We start from the raw sequence: 23,208 nt of genomic DNA, 5'->3' as shown, positions 1-23,208 counted from the left end.
CAGACCCGTCGATTAGTATTTTAAATTGTCATTTTTGACCTACAATAATAATGTATACAGGGTGTCCCAATTTAGAGATATGACGTCATTGTTGATTTTCTTAAATGACAACACTGTCATTTTCATAGCTATTTTGATAGGGTGTGTAAAGATATACACAATTGCCAATTTTTTTCCCTACCATTTACAAAATAATAAAAAAGAACAAAGTTATGAAAAACAAGTAATCAAATAATAATTGAATTTAATAATTATTTCAATTAAAAAATACTCATAATGTTTCCCTTAATTATTGTCAAATTGTCAAAGGACAACATTATGGCATTTGCTTAATTCAAATAATTAAATTCAATTATTATTTGATTACTTGTTTTTCAAAACTTTGTTATTTTTTATTATCTTGTTAATGGTAGGGAATAAAAATTTGAAATTTTGCAGTTGTGTATTACTTTACACACCCTATCAAAATAGCTATCAAAATGATAGTGTTTCTATTTAAGAAAATCAACGATGACGTCATATATCTAAATTGGGACACCCTGTATACATTATTATTGTATGTCAAAAATGACAATTTAAAATACTAATCGACGGGTCTGAGCATTTTCCAAAAAAACAATTAGTATTTTAATTATTGAATTTATTCCAAACTACAGACATACATTTGTTATTTCCTCTTATCTTGTAAATGGTAGAGAATAAAAATTTGATATTTTGCAGTTGTGTATAACTTTACACTTTACACACCCTATCAAAATAGCTATGAAAATGACAGTGTTGCCCTTTAAGAAAATCAACGATGAGGTCATATCTCTAAATTGGGACACCCTGTATACATTATTATTGTATGTCAAAAAGGACAATTTGAAATACTAATCGACGGGTCGGAGCATTTTTCAAAAAAACAATTAGTATTTGAGATATTGAATTTATTCCAAATTACAGACTCTCTCTCTGTATGTAATTTTAACCAAGAATTATCCAAATTAATTATTTATATAAACCCTGTGTATATTTTATGTGTTACCTTAAGATTATATCACATCTAGAGACCACATACTACAAGGCCGCGAGTAGTGGTTTATACCGAATATGGTGTACTCGCACTGTGTCAAGTTCTTTTACTATTATTTTATGGTAACTTTATGGTTTTCGCAATTGCTCAGATTATCTTTTCAGTTAGATTATGTGCAATTGTATTGTTGCTAGTAGATATTCAGAAAATCAAAAAATACACACTACGAAGTCTGTGAAAAAGCAACATAACTTAAAATGGGTAAGTTTATAAATATTTTTAAAGTGTCATAAATACATACATAGTAAGCAATTTTTGGTCCTTCATATTCTTTACCCTTTACAATAATTTACCTGTGTTTTATTTGATTTTTGGTTTATACTTTTAAAACCTATTTAAAAAAGAGTTTCTTCTTTATCAATTCGTTTCTAGTAACTGTATTAAAATGTATGAGGATTTATTATTTTTCTCTATTGATAAAAACTGGTGACAGGATATTGATTATGTACTTAAGAAAGGAACTATAACGCTAAAAGGGTTTTATTGTTTTATATGGTCAATGGACCTCTAAATATGAAAAAACCGCGGAGTACTACCATTTAAAGGGGTCTACCCCAAAATCCCGACAGCCAAAATGTCGACAGCCAAAATCCCGACGGCCAAAATACCGACACGCCAGAATCCCAACAGGCCAAAATCCCGACACGCCAGAATCCCGACAGATTTAATAAGTTCCTTTTTAACATATAATTACATTTATTTCTGGTTTTTTGTTTATGGCTATCTGTTTTTTATTTTTTGTTACTAAACAAAAGTATTTACCATTTAATATGAACTAATTTTCCAAATAAAATTTCTAACATGGGCATATGTATTAAATAATTTTTTTTGCCAATATATAGTCCAATAATATATTATAATCAAATCCTGAATTCAAGTTTACTTTCATATAATAGTTGATATTATCATGTCACTTACAACCTTCCATTTCAGTAAGTATAGCTTTTATATTAAAAAATAAAGTGTTTGATGATTTTTTTTTGTTTTAACCCTTATCCGGGCAACACATTTTACTTACGTAACCGGGCAACTCGGATCCGTTGGGCCCACCACTATTCTTGAATATACTATTCATATTTACCCATATATTTCTAATATTATTTTTGGATTTTTATTCAAGTTAAATTTAAATGGTCTAGATTAAAAAAAGGTGCTACTATAGTATGCGGTCTACCTCTAGGGTGCGATCTACCTTAAGGATTTGCACAAAATTATGAAATGCAAGAAAACTGTTGTAGAAAAAATATTTGTACGGAACAAGTTGCTCATCTACTGTTATGTTTTTTCTGGTAAATAGTATTCCTGAAAGTTTCTTGATTACACACATCGCGTATTGCTGCTAATTTGTCGTTCCTTCTTCGTTCAGACTTCGTGTCCTTATCGTCAAATCAAACAAATCTTAGCACATTTTTGAATGGTTTTAACCCCATGGTAGCTTTAAAACTTACTCCAAAGTATATATTCATTAAAGATGTTGGCACTCAGGTGCCCTGCACTTAGTAGCAGTCCAATAAAGGCATATAGCTCTGTAGAGTCACAATATTTCCAGTTATATATCCCCAGGACTTTTTCGGATTCTTTATTTGTACGCTTCACTATTTCGTTCACAATTTTTTCGTCCACAAATAAACAAAAGGAATCAACAGGATCATCTACACTTTGACCAGGGGCTAACATTACTTTATGCACTTTGCTTTTTATTATGTCGTATGATCGCATACGTCCTGTCGGTTGTGGTTTAGTCTTCCAGTTAATTTCATCCTAAGCTTCAAAAATTACACCTTCTGAAATCTGAGAACTTGTAGCTACACATTCTTCTTCATTATAACTCAATACTACTTGCTGATCATCCTCTTCACTTGCTTCTGAAAGATGATCTTCAATTTCAGAATTTCTTTCAATGCCACCTACTTCAGGAGATTCTTCATCATCGGAATCACATAAATTATTAGCAATATATTGCAGTTCTGTAGCTGATAATTAGACAAGGCGAAAACGGCGGGTTCGAAGGACAAAATATTCCTATGAGATTTTTTTGCATAATCACATTCGTGAGATATCCCAGAATAAGGTTCAAGAAGTCGCCCACGTGAAAAGTGTTCCAATTTTTTTTAACAATTTTTTTTAATCAAATTGCAAGAATCAATATTTTTGGCCCGAACAATTTTTTCTTGAATTTTTTGGACCATTCTGGACAAAAAAGTTCTCTTATAATTTTTCTCTAAAGTTGATCGTTTTCGACTTATAAGCAATTTAAAATTGAAAAAAACGAAAAATGGCGATTTTCAAGGCTTAATAACTCGGTTAAAAGTTATTATTATGAAAGTCAATATATGACTAAATCAAAGTTTAAAGCCCTCCCTACAAGATCCTGAAGAAATTTTTGTCATTATTTTATTACTAAGCTGTTAGTTTTAAGTAATAATAATAAGCGTCATGCACGTGTGCGGCCGCTGTAAATTCTGAGTGCGAGAGAGAAGCCATTCCAGCAGTCCAATTGGGCATCTTACTCGCACTCACATTTACAGAGGCGTCAATACGATCTAACCGCTGATTGTTATTAATTAAAAATAACAGCTTAGTAGTAAATTAATGACACAGATTTCTTCAGGATCATGTAGCGGTGACTTTAAACTTTGATTTAGTCACTTTCTGACTTTCATAATAATCAGTTTTAACCGAGTTATTAAGTCTTAAAAATGGCCATTTTCACGTCTTTCAAATTTTAAATTGCTTATAACTCGAAAAAGATCAACTTTAGAGAAAAATTATAAGAGAGCTTTTTTGTCCAGAATGGTCCAAAAAACCTAAAAAAATAGTTCGGGCCAAAAATATTGATTTTTTCAATTTGATTAAAAAAAATTGATTAAAAAAACTGGCCCACTTTTCACGTGGGCGACTTCTTGAACCTTATTCTGGGATGTCTCACGAATGTGATTATGCAAAAATATCTCATGGGAATATTTTTACCAACGAACCCGCCGTTTCCCTCTTGTCTAAATGGTTTTCGGGACCTTTTATTCGCAATATTTATCTTCATTGTAATTCAATATAATTTTAAGAGCTTAGGTGTCGACACTAACATCAATATCAAACGACTGATAGCAGATGCATTATTTATTTCAAAATATGTAAAGGTACCTACCTAATATATTACTGCACACCAACAATGATTATCAATTTTTAAAATTCATTTAGAATAGATATAACACCTATTGTAAGCATCTATTTGATGTTTACATCAAAGAGATGTTTACATTATTTGTTACAACGTTTAGACTTTATTATTGGATTTTCGTAATCATAAAAGTCGTTTAAATAATTCACAAAAATATTACCTCACTGCCAGATTAACTTCTGTAACAAAGATATAGACTTTAGGTATAAATACAAATAGGGGCCGACGGGCCCGTGTTGCCCCATTACGTGACAAAATTCTTTTGACTATGTTGAAGGAAACATACTTCTAAACAAATTCAGTGATGCATAAACATCAATAAAATTTTTTTTATCAGTTTATTATAAAAGAATTGGCGTCTCCCGTTGGTCCCACCTTGCCCGTATAAGGGTTAAAATACATAATAATTAGTACCCGTACCTACTTATTAGTAAGTAATTATTTTTCAATTTCAATACTCTATAATATTATTTGGTATTGCATTTGAAAAGGAAACAATAAATATTCAAAGTGTATTGGTCAGGATTTTTGCTTATGCGAGGATTGTTCCATGTCGGGATTTTGGCCTGTCGGGATTCTGGCGTGTCATTGTTTTGGCCATCAGGATTTTGGCTGTCGGGATTTTGGGCGCCACCGCATTTAAAGAAATTATGAATTAGTTCCTATGCATTAGGGTGTATTAGGGTGCATTAGAGATGCACTTTTCGTACATACATATCTTCAGAAAAATTGTTCCAAATTAAATTTACTATCGAACTGTCACCTTCCAATGTCAAAAAATTTTTTTTCACAAAAATTTATGTATTCTAAAAACAAAGCAAGAAAAACAGGAAAGGTCCAGTAAATGTTTAACGTAGTCTTCGATTGTGTGTTGTTTCTTTACTTGGTTTAGTTGGTATAGTACTTCTGCTTAAGGCTCTGTCAATCCATAAAAGCGCAGCCAATTCCATGTGCGCAGCATATTCCAGTAGACCCTTATTTCGAAGGTACATAGTTTATTTCATGGGATATAATAATATGTTCTGACGTCTCCCACAGGCCTTTTCTGGGCTTTCTTTCCTACTCCTTCTAGGAACCCACAGATCAGCGATTTTTTTAAAAAAGAGGTACTAATATACTGTTTCTCCATTCGCCTGTCATTTGTCCAACTTCCATAATTCTATTGAACAAACGTGTTATCCAACTTGTTTAAGTCTCTCCTATTGCTCTCCATACTTCCCCAGGAACAGTATCTAATCCAACTGTTTTTCCTTTGTTTATTTTTTGAAGTACATATTTAATCCACTTTCTCGTTTGTGATTTTGGTAACCTTCTGTGATGCATAATACTTTAATAATTTTTTTATTTTTATTTCTTTTACTAAGTTTTATTTTAACCATTTCTAGGCGATACGAGTATTCTAATAACCGATCGAGAACAAAGATTAAAAGCAGCTTTACAAAGCTACCAAAAAACTGAAAGAAATTTGGAAGAATACATTACTGTAATTACGAATTGGTTTAAAACGCAAAGACATATTCCAGAAATACCAGGTAGTGTTCCAGAACAACCATAACTTTTCACAAGATATTTCTACTACTTTTTTTAATGGCTTTAGACTCCTTGATCCATTTATAAAAATTGTCATATTATAAATTAGTATTAAGTAATTTATTTTACTCCTTCTAATCAGAATGTTTTTGCAGAAAGGAATATGATCATCAACTTTTTGTTGATGAACAAATTTGTTATACAGAGTACAAAAGAAAAGCTGGAAATGTATTATTCAATTAGAACAATTATACCAGAATTTTTCCAAGGTAAACATCCGTGTTCCGATCATATGCAAAAATCCACTGACAAAATGTAAGTATCGTATTATTATAATGCATTATGCATATAATTTTATATTGCTTATACAGGGTGTCCCAGACTAATTTAGCCACGCTATATCTCTTAAACGAATAGAGATTTTCGAATGGGCCAAAAAGTGGTCTATTCTAATTGTAATACACTTTAATATGGCGTAGACAAAAATCATCCCCTAAATATTCATCCCTTAGTTACAACCCCTAACTTTAATTTTTTTAATATCACCCTGTATATTTTTTTATAGTTTTGGATGTGGTCTTCCATCGTCTATTCAACACATTTTTTTAAAATAAAATCGGTTCGTAAATAACCAAGAAAATATCAGTTTAGTTTTGTTAATTATGTGTCCCAGACTAATTTATCCAGGCTATGTTTCTTAAACGAATAGAGATTTTCGAATGGGACAAAAACTGATCTATTACATTTGTAATACACTTAATATGGCGTAGAAAAAAAATTATCTCCTAAATATTCATCCCTTAGTTACAACCCCTAACTTTATTTTTTTTAAATAGCACCCTGTAAGTTAGGGATGAATATTTAGGGGATGAATTTTTTCTACGCCATATGAAAGTGTATTACAAATGGAATAGATCAGTTTTTGTCCCATTCGAAAATCTCTATTGGTTTAAGAAATATAGCCTGGATAAATTAGTCTGGGACTCACAATTAACAAAAATAAACTGATAGTTTCTTGGTTATTTACGAACCGATTTTATTTTCAAAAAATGTGGTAAATAGACGATAAAAGACCACATCCAAAACTATAGAAAAATATACAGGGTGCTATTAAAAAATTAAAGTTAGGGGTTGTAACTAAGGGATGAATATTTAGGGGATAATTTTTTTGCTTGCCATATTAAAGTGTATTACAAGTAGAATATATCACTTTTTGTCCCATTCGAAAATCTCAATTGGTTAAAGAGATATAGCGTGGCTAAATTAGTCCGGGACACCCTGTATAGTTTAATTTTAATTTTATAGATCTGGATCCCGCGTATGAAAAAAAAGTTGATTAATAGCAAGCTGAAAATTTGTTAATAGCTTAAGGCTGTCTAGTCGGACAAACTTTGATACATGGGAACACTGGAACAGGGGATGTTTTAATTGTGGAACAGGTTAAAAATTTGGAACGGTGAGACCACAAAAACGGCACATGTATTTTGTCCGACAGAACAGAATTAAACTCTTCGAACAGAGATTAAACTCTCATGCAAAAATCAGACTGCTATTTATCACCAAATGGGCGTTTTAATGAGTGGAACGTGTAGAATATGTCAAATGCCAGGAATGATGACAGGTGATAAATAGCAGTCTGATTTTTGCATGAGAGTTTAATCTCTGTTCGAAGAGTTTAAGTCTGTTCTGTCGGACAAAATACATGTGCCGTTTTTGTGGTCTGACCGTTCCAAATTTTTAACCTGTTCCACAATTAAAACTGCCCCTGTTGCAGTGTTCCCATATATGAAAGTTTATCCGACTAGACACCCAAGCTATTAACAAATTTTCAGCTTGCTACTAATCAACTTTTTTTTCATACGCGGGATCCAGACCTATTACTTGTCTTGAATCTAATTTACATATATTATATACTTGTACCAAGTATCTAAGAGACTTATTAATACTCAGCTCACCGTGGGATTACATAAAGAAGGGATCATCTCATAAAATAGGTAGATCCCTTTTTTATGCAATTCCACAGCTCCAACACTAGCACCACGCTGAGCTGAACATTAACGAGACTCTTAGATAGCTGGTAATACTTTAACTTAAACATTTAAAGACATATGAACGAAAGTTCCATCCAAATTGGAGATATCCAAGGGGAATAGGTACTTTAAGGAGAAGAATGCCAAACGGTTGTTGCCATTATCTCGTAGATCATCCAATAATCTATCTTGTGTTTCACTGGATATATTTTTTAATGCTCTTTTCTCATAAAAAAATCACATATTTGGAAAAAATGTTTGAAATATATGTAAAAATCCACGACGAAAATAAAATTCCTGTATCTAGATGTATACCATAAATCACAAAAATACTAGATCCTTTGCAAAAGGTATATTTAAAATTCCCTAGATAAGGGTAACATTACTTCAGGAAACGCTTTCGGATTAAAAAATCCATCATCAGTATTAATAAATGCCAATAATGTGCATGCCTGAGCCACCAAAATGTTTTGGGTAAAAACCGTTTAAATGTTGAAAATTGTTATGTTATACTACATATTTTTAATAATATTTAGTGATATTGCAAGTATTCCTGGATACTACCGAGGGTAATGCAGCACCCTGCCCACGTGGTTGGAATTTAGGTATTAAAAATGCCAACCACGTGGGAAGAGTCCTGTGTTGACCTCGATAATATCCAGGAATATCATAACAAATTTCAACATTTTAACATTTTGGTGGCACATTATTGGCTTTTATTAACACTGATGATGGATTTTTTAATCCGAAAACGTTCTGTGAAGTAATATAACCTTTATTTTGGGAATTTTAAATATACCTTTTACAAAGGATCTAGTATTTTTTAGAAAAATATATCTTCTAAAAGTTAGTTGATACATAAAATTCGCTTACCTGTGAACGTTTTAGGCGGCGGTCACGTGAGGGGCGGTCGTATCTCAGTGGCTATAGTACTGGTTTACCCAACCGGATCGCCTGAATCGATCCCTGGCAAAGACGCCAGAAATCTTCGAATTTATATTTTAACTGAGCGGCCAACGTGTTTCAGAGAGCATGTAAAGCCTTCGGTTTGGCTACTTAAGTAGTTGTTGAGACTAAAACTTAATCCCGAAGGTAACACAAATGAAAAATGTACAATAAGTCAATTGACTGCATTACGACCGGTTATAACAACACACAACCTCAAAAACAATAGCTCTCCAGCAAAGTCTATCTCCAACAATTCAAATATTTTAGACATGAAAAGCTAGGAGGTTGAAAATTACGAGGAAGATCCTCAAGAAGATGGATCAACTAAGTTACAGGAATATGCAAAAGTCTTATTAATAAAGAAAACGAATACAATCCTTTATAAAACGTATATATTTAAAAATCCCTAAAAGGGGCTACATCACAGAGCTAGTTTTCGATTAGATGACCAATTTTCATCAGTGCTTACCTAAAATGAATATAACCTGATAAAATAATGCAAAGTTTTTAAAATTTTGACTACGGAATAGTTGTAGGTTATACTCACGTGATCTAACATGCTAACCACCAAAATACAATATTGTAAATATATATGGGTAAAAACCCTTTAAAAGTAATCCGTCAAGGAAACATAGATTAAATAGGCGAACTTAAACATGGATGATCAAAATATTCCATGTAATATGCTCTAGGTACCATCTGAGCTCTAATTCGACTTGTTCACATGTTGACAGTATGGTAGCAAGTGACGATGATATGGGCATTCTTGAACGATGACATGACAGGAGTGACAGTTCCACAGGATGTTAAAAATTTAACCTGTCAAATTTGAAGACTATGATATAAAGCTTGTTAAATTAAGAAAATCAACAACAATCATTCCACTGTGATAAATAATCAATTAAAATAAAATAAACTAGGTGTTTTAGTTATAAAAGTAGTAGTAGTAAAAGTAGTTATAAAAGTAGTAGTTGTAAAAGTAGTAAAAGTAGGTTTTGTAGTTATAAAAATGATTATTTTCACCCCATCTATTCAATCTGCCATTACCATAACATATAACACTCATGTATATTAAAACCAAATCAAAAAGTCTTATTTTTATTTCTGGGTTCCGTTCATGTTCCGTTCTCATTACTTTCCTCACAGATATCTTATATTCCATCCTCTACTCCCCCTACTGTCAACTACATCTTATGACGGTTTGGTTTCAAACCCTTTGGATCCGGGCAGCCTGCGGGGTCCTTGAGAATTAGTCGCCTAAGTCTGAACTTGTTTTTTAATGATATATCCCACTAGATTATTTAAGACATTTTTACACTTCAGTCACACCTACGGTGACCTATTTTTAAACTTATATTTTCAACAGCTACCAATAAGTTAAGATAACTTCGATAACTTTAAATCAACACACAATTGCTTTACTAAGTCCTGGGTCTATTGAGAATAGGGTTTGACATTATTGATTTTAGTTTTCGAATAAATTTTTTTTGTGTAATGTGGTTTGCGTACCACCTTCATTGACTACATACGTGAATACATTTTTATAACTACAACACCTAGTTTATTTTATTTTAATTGATTATATTTATTACAGTGGAGTGATTGTTGTTGCTTTTCTTAATTTAACAAGATTTACATCATAGTCTTCAAATTTGACAGGTTAAATTTTCAACTTGCTGTGGAACTGTCACTTCTGTCATGTCATCTTTCAAGCGAGCCCATATTATCGTCACTTGCTACCATACTGTCAACATGTGAAAAAGTCGAATTAGAGCTCAGATGGTACCTAGAGCATAATACATGCAATATTTTGAACATTCCTGTTTAAGTTCGTATATTTAATCTATGTTTCGTTGACGGATTACTTTTAAAGGGTTTTACTCATATATGTATTTTTACAATATTGTATTTTTGTGGTTAGCATGTTAGATAACGTGAGTATAACCTACAACTTTTCTTAAACCGTAGCGTAGTCAAAATTTTAAAAACTTTGTATTATCTTATTAGGTTATAGTCATTTTAGGTAAGCACTGATGATGATTGGCCATCCAATCGAAAACTAGGTACTTCTGTGATGTAGCCCTTTTTAGTGTGATGTTTAAATATATATATTTTATGAAGGATTTTATTCGTTTTTTGTATTATAGGTATGGTATACAGCCAACTTCAGGAAAACTTTTTCCTTGTGGATTTTTGAACTTATGCATGAGTTAAAATAAATGACCAGAGACAGAAATCTTTGAAAAAAGACAATATACGATATTGCGATAACCACTACACTATTGCTGATGGTCATAATTGAAGGGAGAGAATTAATAAGATATACATTTCTTATTAATTCGATTATTAATAAGATACATTTTTAAATATATCACTTATTATTACCGGAATGGGACGTTTCATCGTCGCCGGTTCATCGCCGCCGTTTCGATGCCGCCGGTTCATCGCCAGTCCATTTCATCGCCGGCCGTTTCATCGCCGGCCGTATCATCGCCAGTTAATCAGTTGATCTTGTGTCTTGTATTATGGGAGATGACACGACACGACGTTAAATTCAGTTCAAAACTTATGACAAATAAATAGATAAAAAATATTATTATATTAATTTATTGTTCTATTTCTACTTCCCCTAAATTTGATACAAATTTAGGGGAAATTTCCCTTAAATTTGTAGTGTTAAATTATATTTTATATTATAAAAGTTTAAAAGTCTATTGAAAGATTAAGTATGGCAACGGGAATGGTCATATCTCGCATTTCCTAGAATTCCTAATTAATACTAGAAATAAATCATAAATGTAAATGTCGAAAATTGGTCGAAAATTAGAAAATATATCAGTTAGCGATTAACTGACTGGCGATGAACCGGCGGCATCGAAACGGCCGGCGATGAATCGGCCGGCGATGAACTGGCGGCATCGAAACGGCGGCGATGAACTGGCGGCGATGAAACGTCCTAGACCCTATTATTACCTTATTTATTTGATTTTGTTGTTTTTTTTATAGATATTTCATTCCTTTACCAAAAGTGACTGAAAGAGGATACAGAGTGGTCATAATAAAGTGCAAGGAGAGTCCGGAAAATTTTCACGTATGTGACTTTTTTGCGCATACTTACAATGTATCAGAAATTAGACTGAACGAGGATGTTGCTGTTGGTGATATTTTAGTGTATGATTTTGAAAATCTAAAAGTGGGGCATTTTCTTAAGATAACTCCGGTCATAATAAAGAAGTCTACAATAGTCTTAGAGGTGAGTTGCCATCATTGTTAAATTTATTATGCCTAGTGAAATAAGTTTAGCCATAAGTAGCGCGGATTTTGTAATCACAGGATTTGGTGCATTTTCCTCTAATAGATAAAAAAATATAAAATAGTTTCGCCGTGAAACGAAAACAAGAGGCGTATTATATTTTAATTCGTTCAGAGAGCGCCAAAAAAATTAGTTTCATTCATATTAGAAATCATCAAAAAGTGTATGTAGATATATATGAATAAACTAAAATAACCGAGCCTATTAGTGTTGAATAATAACAAAATAACCAGATATGGGTGCCGTAGCGACATCTGCCTAAATCAATTCAAAGTTTTATTTCCGAAGAAAAGAAAACTTTGAACGAGACCAAGTTTCTGGTTACGTTCTCGCGGTTTCTATTGCTTGCAAACCAGATTTATTGAATGTTTAATTAAAGAAGACTACGGGAGGTCTATAATTTGCACTTCACTTCCCGTCCATTCAACGTAGCATACTCCCAACAAAAACATGGTCTTACACTCAGTTACAACCTAGAACTAATACAAAATAATTTCTACATAATATCATTTAATATTTTGTGATTAACAATCATTTTTTGTTTTATGTTTTAGAAAGTATTTAGCAATCGAGTCAAGCAAATTCACATATTGAATACTCCAACATATGCATCCACAACAATTGCTATATCAAAAAAAATGATGAAACCGAAAATCGCTTCAAGGGTATGTATAATTAGAAGATATTACTTTTTTATACTTGATTTAAAGTTAAAGTTTAACTTTCTTTCACTAACTGTACCTCTATAGTTGTCACACTTCAGTTTGTGTCGTTTTTTATGTAGCAGGCATATGCGGGCCTCATACCAATCATTTCATTTTCCCACCCGTGTTGAGCTGGCCCTCCCCCACTTGCAAAAATTTAAAAACAGATAGAGCTGATTTATGAGCTATTTATGAGCTTTCATATTCAGCAAATTAAAAATTTTGAGCTCATTACACTGAGCAGGAATTTAATATTTTAGTGAGGGGGGCTGACTCAGCCCCCCTCTATTTAAAAATTGATTCGATTTTTGCTCGAATTACGAGCTATTTATGAGCTCTTGAAATGATATAGTTTCGATTTTTGAGCTCATCCCCTTCACTCCCCAAACAACCCTTTAATCGATTTAACTTAAGAGAAAAACGCTGAGAAAAATTAACATATACTGTATCGCGAATATAATTCGTATAGCTTAAATATTCTAAGAATAAACTCTTAAACCACGCGCATTTCGATTATTGAGCTACAACTCCTTCCCAAGAAAACCACCCCATCTTCCCCTTAAAAGAGAGTTGTAATTAAAATGCATTAAATTAATTATATTTGGCGACTACATATCATTTAATAATTTATGAGCTCCCAAAATATGCACATTTAGATCATTAAATTGCAATTTCTTTTGTGTAGTGCAGTGACCGAAGGTAAAAATTAACTATTACCTTCATCGATTTTCACGAAAATTGGTGAGTGGTTAGAGGAGACCTCAAGAAATAAAGGTGACATGGTGCCACTTTGCGCCTTTGCCCTAAGGGTGGATACCGCTTCTTCTCGGGGGTGAAAATTACTTTATTAAAAATAACTCACAAATCGATAGTAGGACAAATTATAAGCATAAATAAGTCAATACTTTTTGTGTTATTAAAGTTCAATTATCGTGAAAAAAATGCACGTTTTAAAGCAGTTTTTCGTAAATCACTGAAAAACTGTGAAGTTTTTTTTTTAAAAAGTTGATAATAGTAATTATTCTAGGAATAAATAAATCTTAAATCACGCGCATTTCGATTATTGAGCTACCACCCTATCTTTCCGGCTTAAGAGAGAGTTGTACTTAAAATGAATTAAATTAATTATTTGGCGACTACATATCGCTTAATAATTTTTGCGCTCGCAAAATACACACATTTCAATTATTGAATTGCAATTTTCTTTCTATAGTTCAGTAACTAAAGTTACAAATCAACTATGACCTTCGATTTCGGTGAACTTACATGCATTTTCACGAAATTTGGTGAGTGGATAGAGGATACCTCAAGAAACAAAAATAACATTGTACCAACTTGCGATTTTAGCCTGGTGTAGATATCACCCCTTCTCGGGGGGTGATATCTACATTACATTAGTATAAATAACCCCACAAATCGATAGATGTACAAATTCTAAGGAAAATTTTTTAGATAATGTTATTAAATAAATCAATACTTTTTGAGTTCAAGATCAAATATTTTAATTAAAAAAAAAATGCATACTTTAAAGCGAATTTTCATAAATAACTCAAAAACTGTACGTTTTTACAAAAAAGTTTTCATCACTAAAATTGAAGCTAATAAGAAATATTAATAAATTTTTTACTTAAAAAACCATTTAATATTAATTTAATGTAAGTTATAGGTAATTGAATGTATATTTTTTTCTGCGAGTATTCAAATCTAAGGATCCAAGCTTAAATAACGGGAAAACAATGCATTTTATAACACTTACTAAACTTGTCAAAGTACTTAGAAATACCTATCAAATGAGCTCCAGAAAAAGTTGATAGCATCAAAATTTATACTCAAAATTTTTTTCCAAAAAAATGATATTGGTTTTTCTTGGAATAACTTTGTTAATTTTTATATCAGGCACATCCAACTATTTGGAAAGTAATGTCAAGAGCTATAAAACTGTATTATATTTAATCTCTCAAATACGTTATATTTTTTTAGGATAATAGGTTAAAGGGCTCCAGTTACACTGTTCTCGCAGTAAAATTTAGGCTAAAACGTTTCTATTTTGGTTAATTTTATTCATACGGATATGAAAAGACAAATAAAATCTTTTCTAATAAAAAAACTCAAACTTCGTTATGTATCATTTTTTACGTGTATCGAGTATTGTAATTATCAATAGGAAATAATTATTTAAGAAAATTGGAAAAATTTAATTTTTTTTAATCATATATATTTTTTAAAAATATGCCTATAAATCGGTCAAAATATTTAAGGTCATTACTTATGCTAAAGCAAAGAAAGTCTTATAATCGAGCTAAAGATTTTAATTTTTGTGGTAATGGCGTTCGTTTTATTTTTCACTTTTTACTAAAAAATTCGAAAGGGTCCTATTATTTTCATGTTAACTTGCCACCACGTTGAAACTTGTTAAACCAACTTTTGACGGTTTCCGTCGAAGGAGAAGAGTCGTCGTTTACGGAATTCAAGCGCTTTTTCATTTAGCTGAAGAATTTCCCTTCTAAAAACAAGAGTCCAATCACCGACTGGTATTGCTCTTTTCTCATTTTTCTAAAATCCGCAAAAACGCCAGTTAAAAATCCAATTTGGCTGATATTTTGAAATAGGCCCTCTACAAGAATGTATTGCACGATGGTAGATTTCTCTTGCGGCAGTGGGGCCATCGGTTCGGCATTCTCTCAGTTGATTTCCTCCAAACTTGATGATTTCTATCCATCTGTCATTTTTTCCAGAATTTCTGTTATTTTTTTATTTCTTGTATTGTTGCTCCTCCTTTGTAGGCTGCCTTTCAACTAACTCATCTGCTTCTACTGCCCACTTAGCTACTGCTTCGCTCTCTACCTCACCATTCAATATCTCTTCGAAGTGATTTTTGCCTTACATAAAACCAGGGCCGCGTTTAGGTCAATTGACGCCCTAGGCAATTCTCTAGTAGCCGCTCTTCAAGCATGTACCATTTTTGCGAAAAAAAATTGCAAGCAGATTTTTTTATTTAAGTAAATAAGAATACATACATAAAAATTGTAATTCCAGGTCGATCACATCAGATTTCTTTCTTGATTTTTATTTGGAAAAATCATCTATAATGTCGCCATAATTTATCGCCTTTGTCACGTCACTTTCTATGGACAAAATCGACAAATTGTTAAGACGTACTTGCGTCATACTTGATCGGAAATTATTTTCATGACTATTTTAAATTCTTGACATTTTCGAAAATAATCTTTCAGCGAACACGTTGGTTGGCAACTGGGAGGCACAAATAAATGCGCAAAGCAATATCAAAATTAGGGAAAATATCACTTTCAATCCACTCTTCTTTAAATATTTAGATATTTCAATATTGGTGATTGGTAATTTTATTGTGGCATCCAAAGGAACCTTTAAGTGAATGCATTCATGTATGAATGATGTAGGTATCTATTAGTGCAGTCAGTAAGGGGATTTTGCTCCGAATTCCATCCTACTGCATCAATTTACTTGATATTTTCACTGTAAGTAGGTAATAGCTCAAGAAACAAAGTCTACGCTATATCCTATGACACTTTTAACCTAGGGGTGGTTTCCACCCGTTCTCGGAGGTGGGAATTTTTTTTATCAAACTAACACCAGAAGTGGCCAGAAAACCTAATTCTAAGCAATAACTGTGTTATAAATTTTTTTGAAAACTTAATACTTTTTGAGTTATTCGTGGTTAAAAATTTGCCATTTTCATTGAAAAATGACACTTTTCGGAGACTTTTTTTGAGAATACCATAAAAATTGTGCATCTAACGGAAAAAACTATATAAAACATTTTTGTAATTTATGAAAAATCAGAGTGATTAATTTTTTCATAAATCTTCTAGTTTTAATAAAAAAAAAGAGATGGTAGGTGAAAAAAGATTTATTTTGTGCATGCTCAAATCAGTGTATTCAACTTAAAATAACAGAGAAATTATCGATTTTAGGGGTATAATGCTACGAATACCTTTTGTAGTGCTTGAAAAGACCTTTAAAATGAGAACTGTTAAATGTCAGTTACATTCAAACTAAGCGAGGTATGGTGCGAAAAGCTTATGATTAATGTATTTTAAGGAAAAATGAGAACTATAAATATTTAACCCCTCATCAACCAGAATTTAAATGCATCGTTTTTCTTCTAAAATACCTTCTACTATAGTGTTATTTCTATATTCAAAAAGTTGGATGGGTTTAAAATAAATGATTTTTGAAAAGAATAAAATCAAATTATAGACCGCATTTTTAAATTTTCTTAAAAATCTTCCTTTTTCTCCATGTAATTCGAAAGTGATAAGAGACACGTAAAAAATACCTTACAAAAATGTAGGTTTTCTTTTAGATAACAATTTTATTTTTTTTTTTCATTACTGTATCTCATTATCATTTTCGAGTTACATGGAGAAAAAGGAAGATTTTAAAGAAAATTTAGAAAATGCTCTCTATAATTTGATCTTATTTTTTTCAAAAACCATACATTTTAAACCCGTCCAATTTGTTGAACATAGAAATAACACTATAGTAAAAGGTATTGTAGAAGCAACACGATGCATTTAAATCTGGTGGATGAGGGGTTAAAATATACATACTTCGCATTTTATCTTAAAATATCTAAATTAGTCATCCTTTTTTGTTGCACCATATCTCGCTTAGTTTGAATGTAATCGAAATTTAACAGTGCAGTCGTTTTAAAGGTCTTTTCAGGCAGTACTTACAAAAGATATTGATAGCATTATACCCTTAAAATCGACCATTTCTCTGTTATTATGTTGAACACTCCCATTTGAAAAAAAATGCATGCACAAAAAAATTTCTTTTCACCTACCATATCTCTCTTTTTATGTTATCACCAGAAAGTTTATGAAGGAACGAATCTCTTTGATTTTTCATAAGCTTTTATATCGATGGCTTAGTGTGAAAACCTCGTATCTCATTAAATTACACTTTTACAGGAGAGGCAAAAAACGGATTTTCTGCATAATATAATCTAAAAACAAAAACTACTGTTACGTATTTTAATTTTAGCATATTGAGACAAATATCTGATCTTGGCCCAGAGCTGAAAGTGTTAAATGTTGCTATTAAATTGAAAAAAAAACAAATATTAACTATGAAAAACACGTAAATATCCTTGTAGTACATAGAGCCTTTGCCCAAGTAACTATGATAACCCCGTATATATCTTAATATACGTGTTTTTCATCTAAAATGAGGTTTTGTTTATGATTATTTACGAGGTTTTCATTTTTCATAGCTTATTGCACACCTCCAAATACTAGGTTGATACAGTACAAATCTTTTGATTTAAGGTTCATAAATGTTTCTATATGCCGGACTACCTTTTATTGTTCACAAAAAAACATTTCTTCAAGTCGAATTTTTTAAACAAACACTCCAAATTAAGTACCAAATTCGTGGTTATAAATATACGTGGTATTCACACTAAATCAAGAGAGCAATTGATATACGTGGTTTCTTTTTTCGGCTGTAGAAAATAGTCTGGTGTATTTGGATTTTTTCTAACAGTTGTAAATCGTGAGATAAAAGGTTTTCAAACTAAAACCACCAAAATGTCATTTTCGAAAAAAAATGAGATACTAGGTTTTCACACTAAGCCATCGATATATGGTTTTTTTCGTTAGATTCATAATTTTTAAGGTATTCGCAAAAAACCGTCCGAAAAGGCGACATTTTTTAATGAAAATGTCAAATTTTCAACCACGAATAACCCAAAAGGATTCAGTTTAAAAAAATTATATATCCGCAAAGGCGGCGCTGCCGGAGGACCAATAATTCCTAAATTTACGACTTCTGTCCTTTTTGAATGAACAGTGTTAAGAAAATGCAATTTGTGTTCTAGACATGAATGCCTACTTATATTCCATTGATGGATGTACGATGTACTTAAATGTTATTCGAATTTAATTTTTATATAAAAATATTTTTTGTACAGTATTTTTGCCGCCCTTTCATAATTTGCCGCCCTAGGAAACTGCCTATATTGCCTAATGGATAAAGCAGCCCTGCATAAAACTACAGTCTTTGTTAATCTTTTTCCACCTTCTTCACTTTTTGATAGAATGGTCTTCTTTGATAAGTGGATGTTGATATAAACTAGGCGGTTTCTTTGATTTCTCAATTATATCATTACCATACTGTTACTATATGTACATGCATACAGGAGTTATACATAAATGGTTAGTTTAAAACAGAGGAAATAACTTTTTTTGAAGTAGTTACAATTATAAGACGTAAGTTTCACTTTATACTTTTTTATTAATAAGATTTTTCAACTTAGTCTTTTTATAGGATAGCTCTGATGATGGCATTAAAAATGCTGAAAGTACTTAGTTGATTTTAATAAATTTATTTACACACTATCAGTCTTTGAAAACATACACCAGTTCCCGTTTTGATTTATATAGAAGTGTGTACAAGTCAAACAGTCTGTTTCTATTTAGAAATAACCTTTGCTCAATTTCTTTGATGTCAAAAATAACTAAAGAGATTAGAGACAAATACATAGACCCATCTGAGAAAAATAATATGTCATAAAATCCTTTATAAAAGGTATATTAGTTAAATATTATATTATAAATGATCCTAAAATATCCTATTATAAAAGCCCTATACAGGGCTACATCAAAGACATAACTAGTTTTCAATCGGTTGACCTATCACCATCAGTGTAATCTTAGAATCTAACATGCTAACCACCAAAGTAAAAAATATTTGGGTATAAACCCTTTATAATTGATCCGTCATAGGAACATATGAAAAAGATGTGATTTAAAACATGGATGTATAAAATATCCAATGTTTACGCCCGAGGTACCAATGAGCTCAATTTGACTAGCTGACATCATGGCTGTATGTAAGCAAGTGATATGCAAAGTGATAAGCAAAATAATATGAGTAAGAGCGTATTTTGTTAATACGATTTCTAATTTTAGATACATATACATAAGAAGTCCGCATCTATATTTAAATATATTCCAATGGATATTCTTCCGAAGGATTATGGTGGAAATGAGAAACCTTTAGAAGAATTAAATCGTAAGTAAATAATATAGTTATATAGAGTACATCAAAATATAGCCAATTAACTACAGTTTGACCAATATTATCGGTTTATCTAATTTGTCACTGAGACCGTGATACTTTTGACCATAATATGACCAGCAGTCACGTATGGAAACGAAACATGGACGCTAATATAAAGAGAAGTAAATACTTTGCCGGTTTGGGAACGTAAAATCCTTCGAGTGATATACGGCTCTTGCAGAGATAGCGTGACAAAGCAATGAATACGCACAAACAACAACGGGTTAGAGTCTCTTTTTGAAATGGAACATCTAATGTGATATATAAAGGCCAATAGACTAAGATGGGCTGATGGTGTAACATGTTGCGCCGTCTTGTTGAATCCACAGCTCCTGGACATAATGATTTTTGCTCAATTGAGGAATAAAAAGTCAGTAAGCATAGCTCTATTGAGGCCCCCATTGACTGTAACGTTCTGACCAGCATCGTTTTTGAAGAAGTACGGAACAGTGATTCCATCAGCCCATAAAGCGCACCAAACCGTTAGTTTTTCTGGATGTAATGGTCTCTCAACATAAACTTGAGGATTATCTTTACTCCAAATACGGCAGTTTTGTATATTGACGTAGCCATTCATCCAAAAGTGAGCTTCATCGCTAAACAAAATTCGCTCATGAAAATCGGGTTCAACGACAATCTCGTTTTGGCCATTTACACAATCTAAACCTTACTAGGTGATCGTCAAGCTTCCATTCTTGCATGAGTTGAATTTTGTAAGCACACAAACCAAGTTCTTTTCGCCAAATACTCCAAAAAGTGGATGTATACTGTTATGCTCTATACTTTCTCTCAGTTATGAGATTGATCAGCATCTTATCAATTAAATTAATTAATTAATTATTTTAATTGCTACTCATGGAAACAAAACCAAAATTTAATAAATCTTTCCAATAAAAAATGTTCTCAGTGCTAATTGATCTTAATATATCACCTTTAGTTTGTGGCTTCTAGTATTTCTCTTTGCTTACTTTATCCAGGACAAAAGAAGGAAAATAAATAGGCTCACAATCATATAAATTTTATAAATATTATTTTCAACGAAATTCGCAAAAGTGTGCGTGTTATTGCGTTGCCGCTCATGCAATACTCAGATCAGATATATTGATGGATTCGTATGTAGTTTTTTCTTCTGAATCCAAATATGAAAACGGCATTTCGATATTTCTAACCGTCTTCGAGATAATCGACTTCAAAGTCTAAAATGTGACGTCACAATCGTTTTATTTTCTTTCGACACACTACACGTCCAGCTGAAACCGTTGCTATTAAGTAGGCTAGTTTTTTAATCTCAATTTGTTAAGCTGAGCATAGGTTATTTACATTTGAGTTTGACACTTCGTGAAATTTTAAATTAAGTAATAATAAAACATCAATGACATTTGATAGTGAATTTAATTATTATATAAAATAAATAAGATGTTCAAAAATATAATTTGAGTATTTTAAAAGCAACAATTATTTATTAACAGCATTAAAAGGTTTATACGGGTATACGGCCTCCCCTTTATGATAAATGGACTGTTCCATTTGCTATGAAATTAAAATATAGTCGGTTGCCTAAATTTGACACAACTGGCTAGTAATTTTAGTAAGTAATTTTTTTGTTTTTGCGAATTTTGCCAAAATTAACAAAATTACTAATTATTACTAATTATTTAATTTAGTCAATATTTGGCAAAATTATTGACTAAAATCACTAACCAGTTTTGTTTGAGTTTAGCGAACCGACAGTATATGAAATAATATTGTTTGGTATAAAAAATTATGGTCTGATATGTGCAATTACATCCTTCTAATGGAAATTTTTTTTAAAGATTTTTCTCAAATTATGGATACCAACAACATTTTCATTTATAACATTTTTATTTTTAATTTGACGAAGAGAAGTTATTTTTCATAAAAACCTCTTCATGTTCTAAGATTTATGATGCAACCATCATATGTAAAATTTTATTAATTTTATACGAGGTATAAAAAAATATGAATTTCGATCAAAAGTAAACTACCTTTGTAGGTTATAACATTTAAATTAGAATGATATAATTGCACATTAAAACATAATTATTAATTCTAAACTACTTTTCATAATAGCAATTTTCCATATTGTGAATTAATATACGTAAATAAACAAAGTTTTCGTTGTGATAATGCTCGCATTTTCAGATTGTTTCATATACTTTACCATAAATATAAGATTCAAAATGTATGCTAACACTTTGTTCTCTCATAAAAACATTTTATCTACTAAAATAATCTGTAATTCTACTATCATCTCCTTTTCTTTTAACAAAATTTTATTTAAATGTTTTGGTGGACTGTTCTTATTATTATAAAAAAAAACAAACTTTAACTTTCACCTTTTAAATTGATTACTTATGTCCTCTATGAATTTATGAATGAATAAATTATGCTGTAAACCTGTTAAATTGACAAAAAAAAATGGTATATAATAACAAACAACTCTCTTTTTTCACAAATAATCTGACTAACCTTATCTATCTTCTTAACTTCTTCTGATGGATTGTGTTGTCCTCGTTTCTCCCACACGTGCTCCTCGGATGCTGCAACTGTTCTCCTTGTCCAAACCCTTTCCCAAACAAAATAGCACTCGCTTGAAATCTCTCCTTAATTTGGTCTCTGACTCGATACAAACAATATCAATCTTTATAATTCCAAGATTTTTTCTCTCAGCTCGATCTCTTGTGCAAAATTGATCCAAACCGTCTTCTTGTTCTAGACAGAAGACTGGAATCTATTCGTACACGAGAAGATTTTACTTCTCGACTCGATCACGATTTTGTCTAAACAGAAATCTGCTTACACGGTCACCAAATTAACCACTTTACACAAAATCACTACTTTCCAAACTCGACTGGTCTCTTCAGAACTTAATTACACAGTAAATCTTTTTTCCTCATCAAACTCAGACTTAACCATTCTATTATCCCTCCATCGGTCTCTTTCGCCAAACACAAGCATTCTCTCAACATTACCTCCCTACTTTCATTTCTTAAGAACAAATAGTGTTGTATACAAATTTTCTGTCTTGTCAAATTTCCAGGAGATATTAAAATTATCTTCTTTCTTATATCCTAGAAAAAAACCCTCCATTCTAAAATTAAACAAATCTGTTTACCGTCGTTGCTGTCGATAAAACCATTCAGAAACGTTCTATTCTTCAATCCAACCGCTAATACACCCACTTTCCAAAACCGATCGTAATTTAGTTCCATTGTTTTGAATTGTTAAGTCCGTTCGTAGAATCTTTATCGCTACACTTTTCCTCTTTACCACGAAACCCTGCTTACGAGTAATAATATTAT

The 23,208-nt window shown here is 31.6% G+C and overlaps 1 protein-coding gene across 1 annotated transcript in view; it reads left to right on the top strand.

The window, feature by feature from the left end:
• Nucleotides 1–1,073: 1,073 nt before the first annotated feature.
• Nucleotides 1,074–23,208, top strand: part of LOC126881612 (alpha-tocopherol transfer protein-like) — a 35,749-nt gene continuing 13,614 nt past the window's right edge. The window contains exons 1-6 of the mRNA XM_050645972.1: nt 1,074–1,276; nt 5,639–5,785; nt 5,939–6,098; nt 11,768–12,014; nt 12,629–12,739; nt 19,735–19,837. Of these exons, the coding sequence (XP_050501929.1) occupies nt 1,273–1,276; nt 5,639–5,785; nt 5,939–6,098; nt 11,768–12,014; nt 12,629–12,739; nt 19,735–19,837 (772 nt within the window). The 5' untranslated portion in view covers nt 1,074–1,272. The remainder of the gene's footprint in view (nt 1,277–5,638; nt 5,786–5,938; nt 6,099–11,767; nt 12,015–12,628; nt 12,740–19,734; nt 19,838–23,208) is intronic.

This window comes from Diabrotica virgifera, chromosome 3 (genome assembly GCF_917563875.1).
Source record: "Diabrotica virgifera virgifera chromosome 3, PGI_DIABVI_V3a".
In the NCBI taxonomy this organism is placed as follows: domain Eukaryota; kingdom Metazoa; phylum Arthropoda; class Insecta; order Coleoptera; family Chrysomelidae; genus Diabrotica; species Diabrotica virgifera.
The sequence above is the reverse complement of the archived record's forward strand: the minus strand, read 5'-3'. Positions and strand labels throughout refer to the sequence as shown.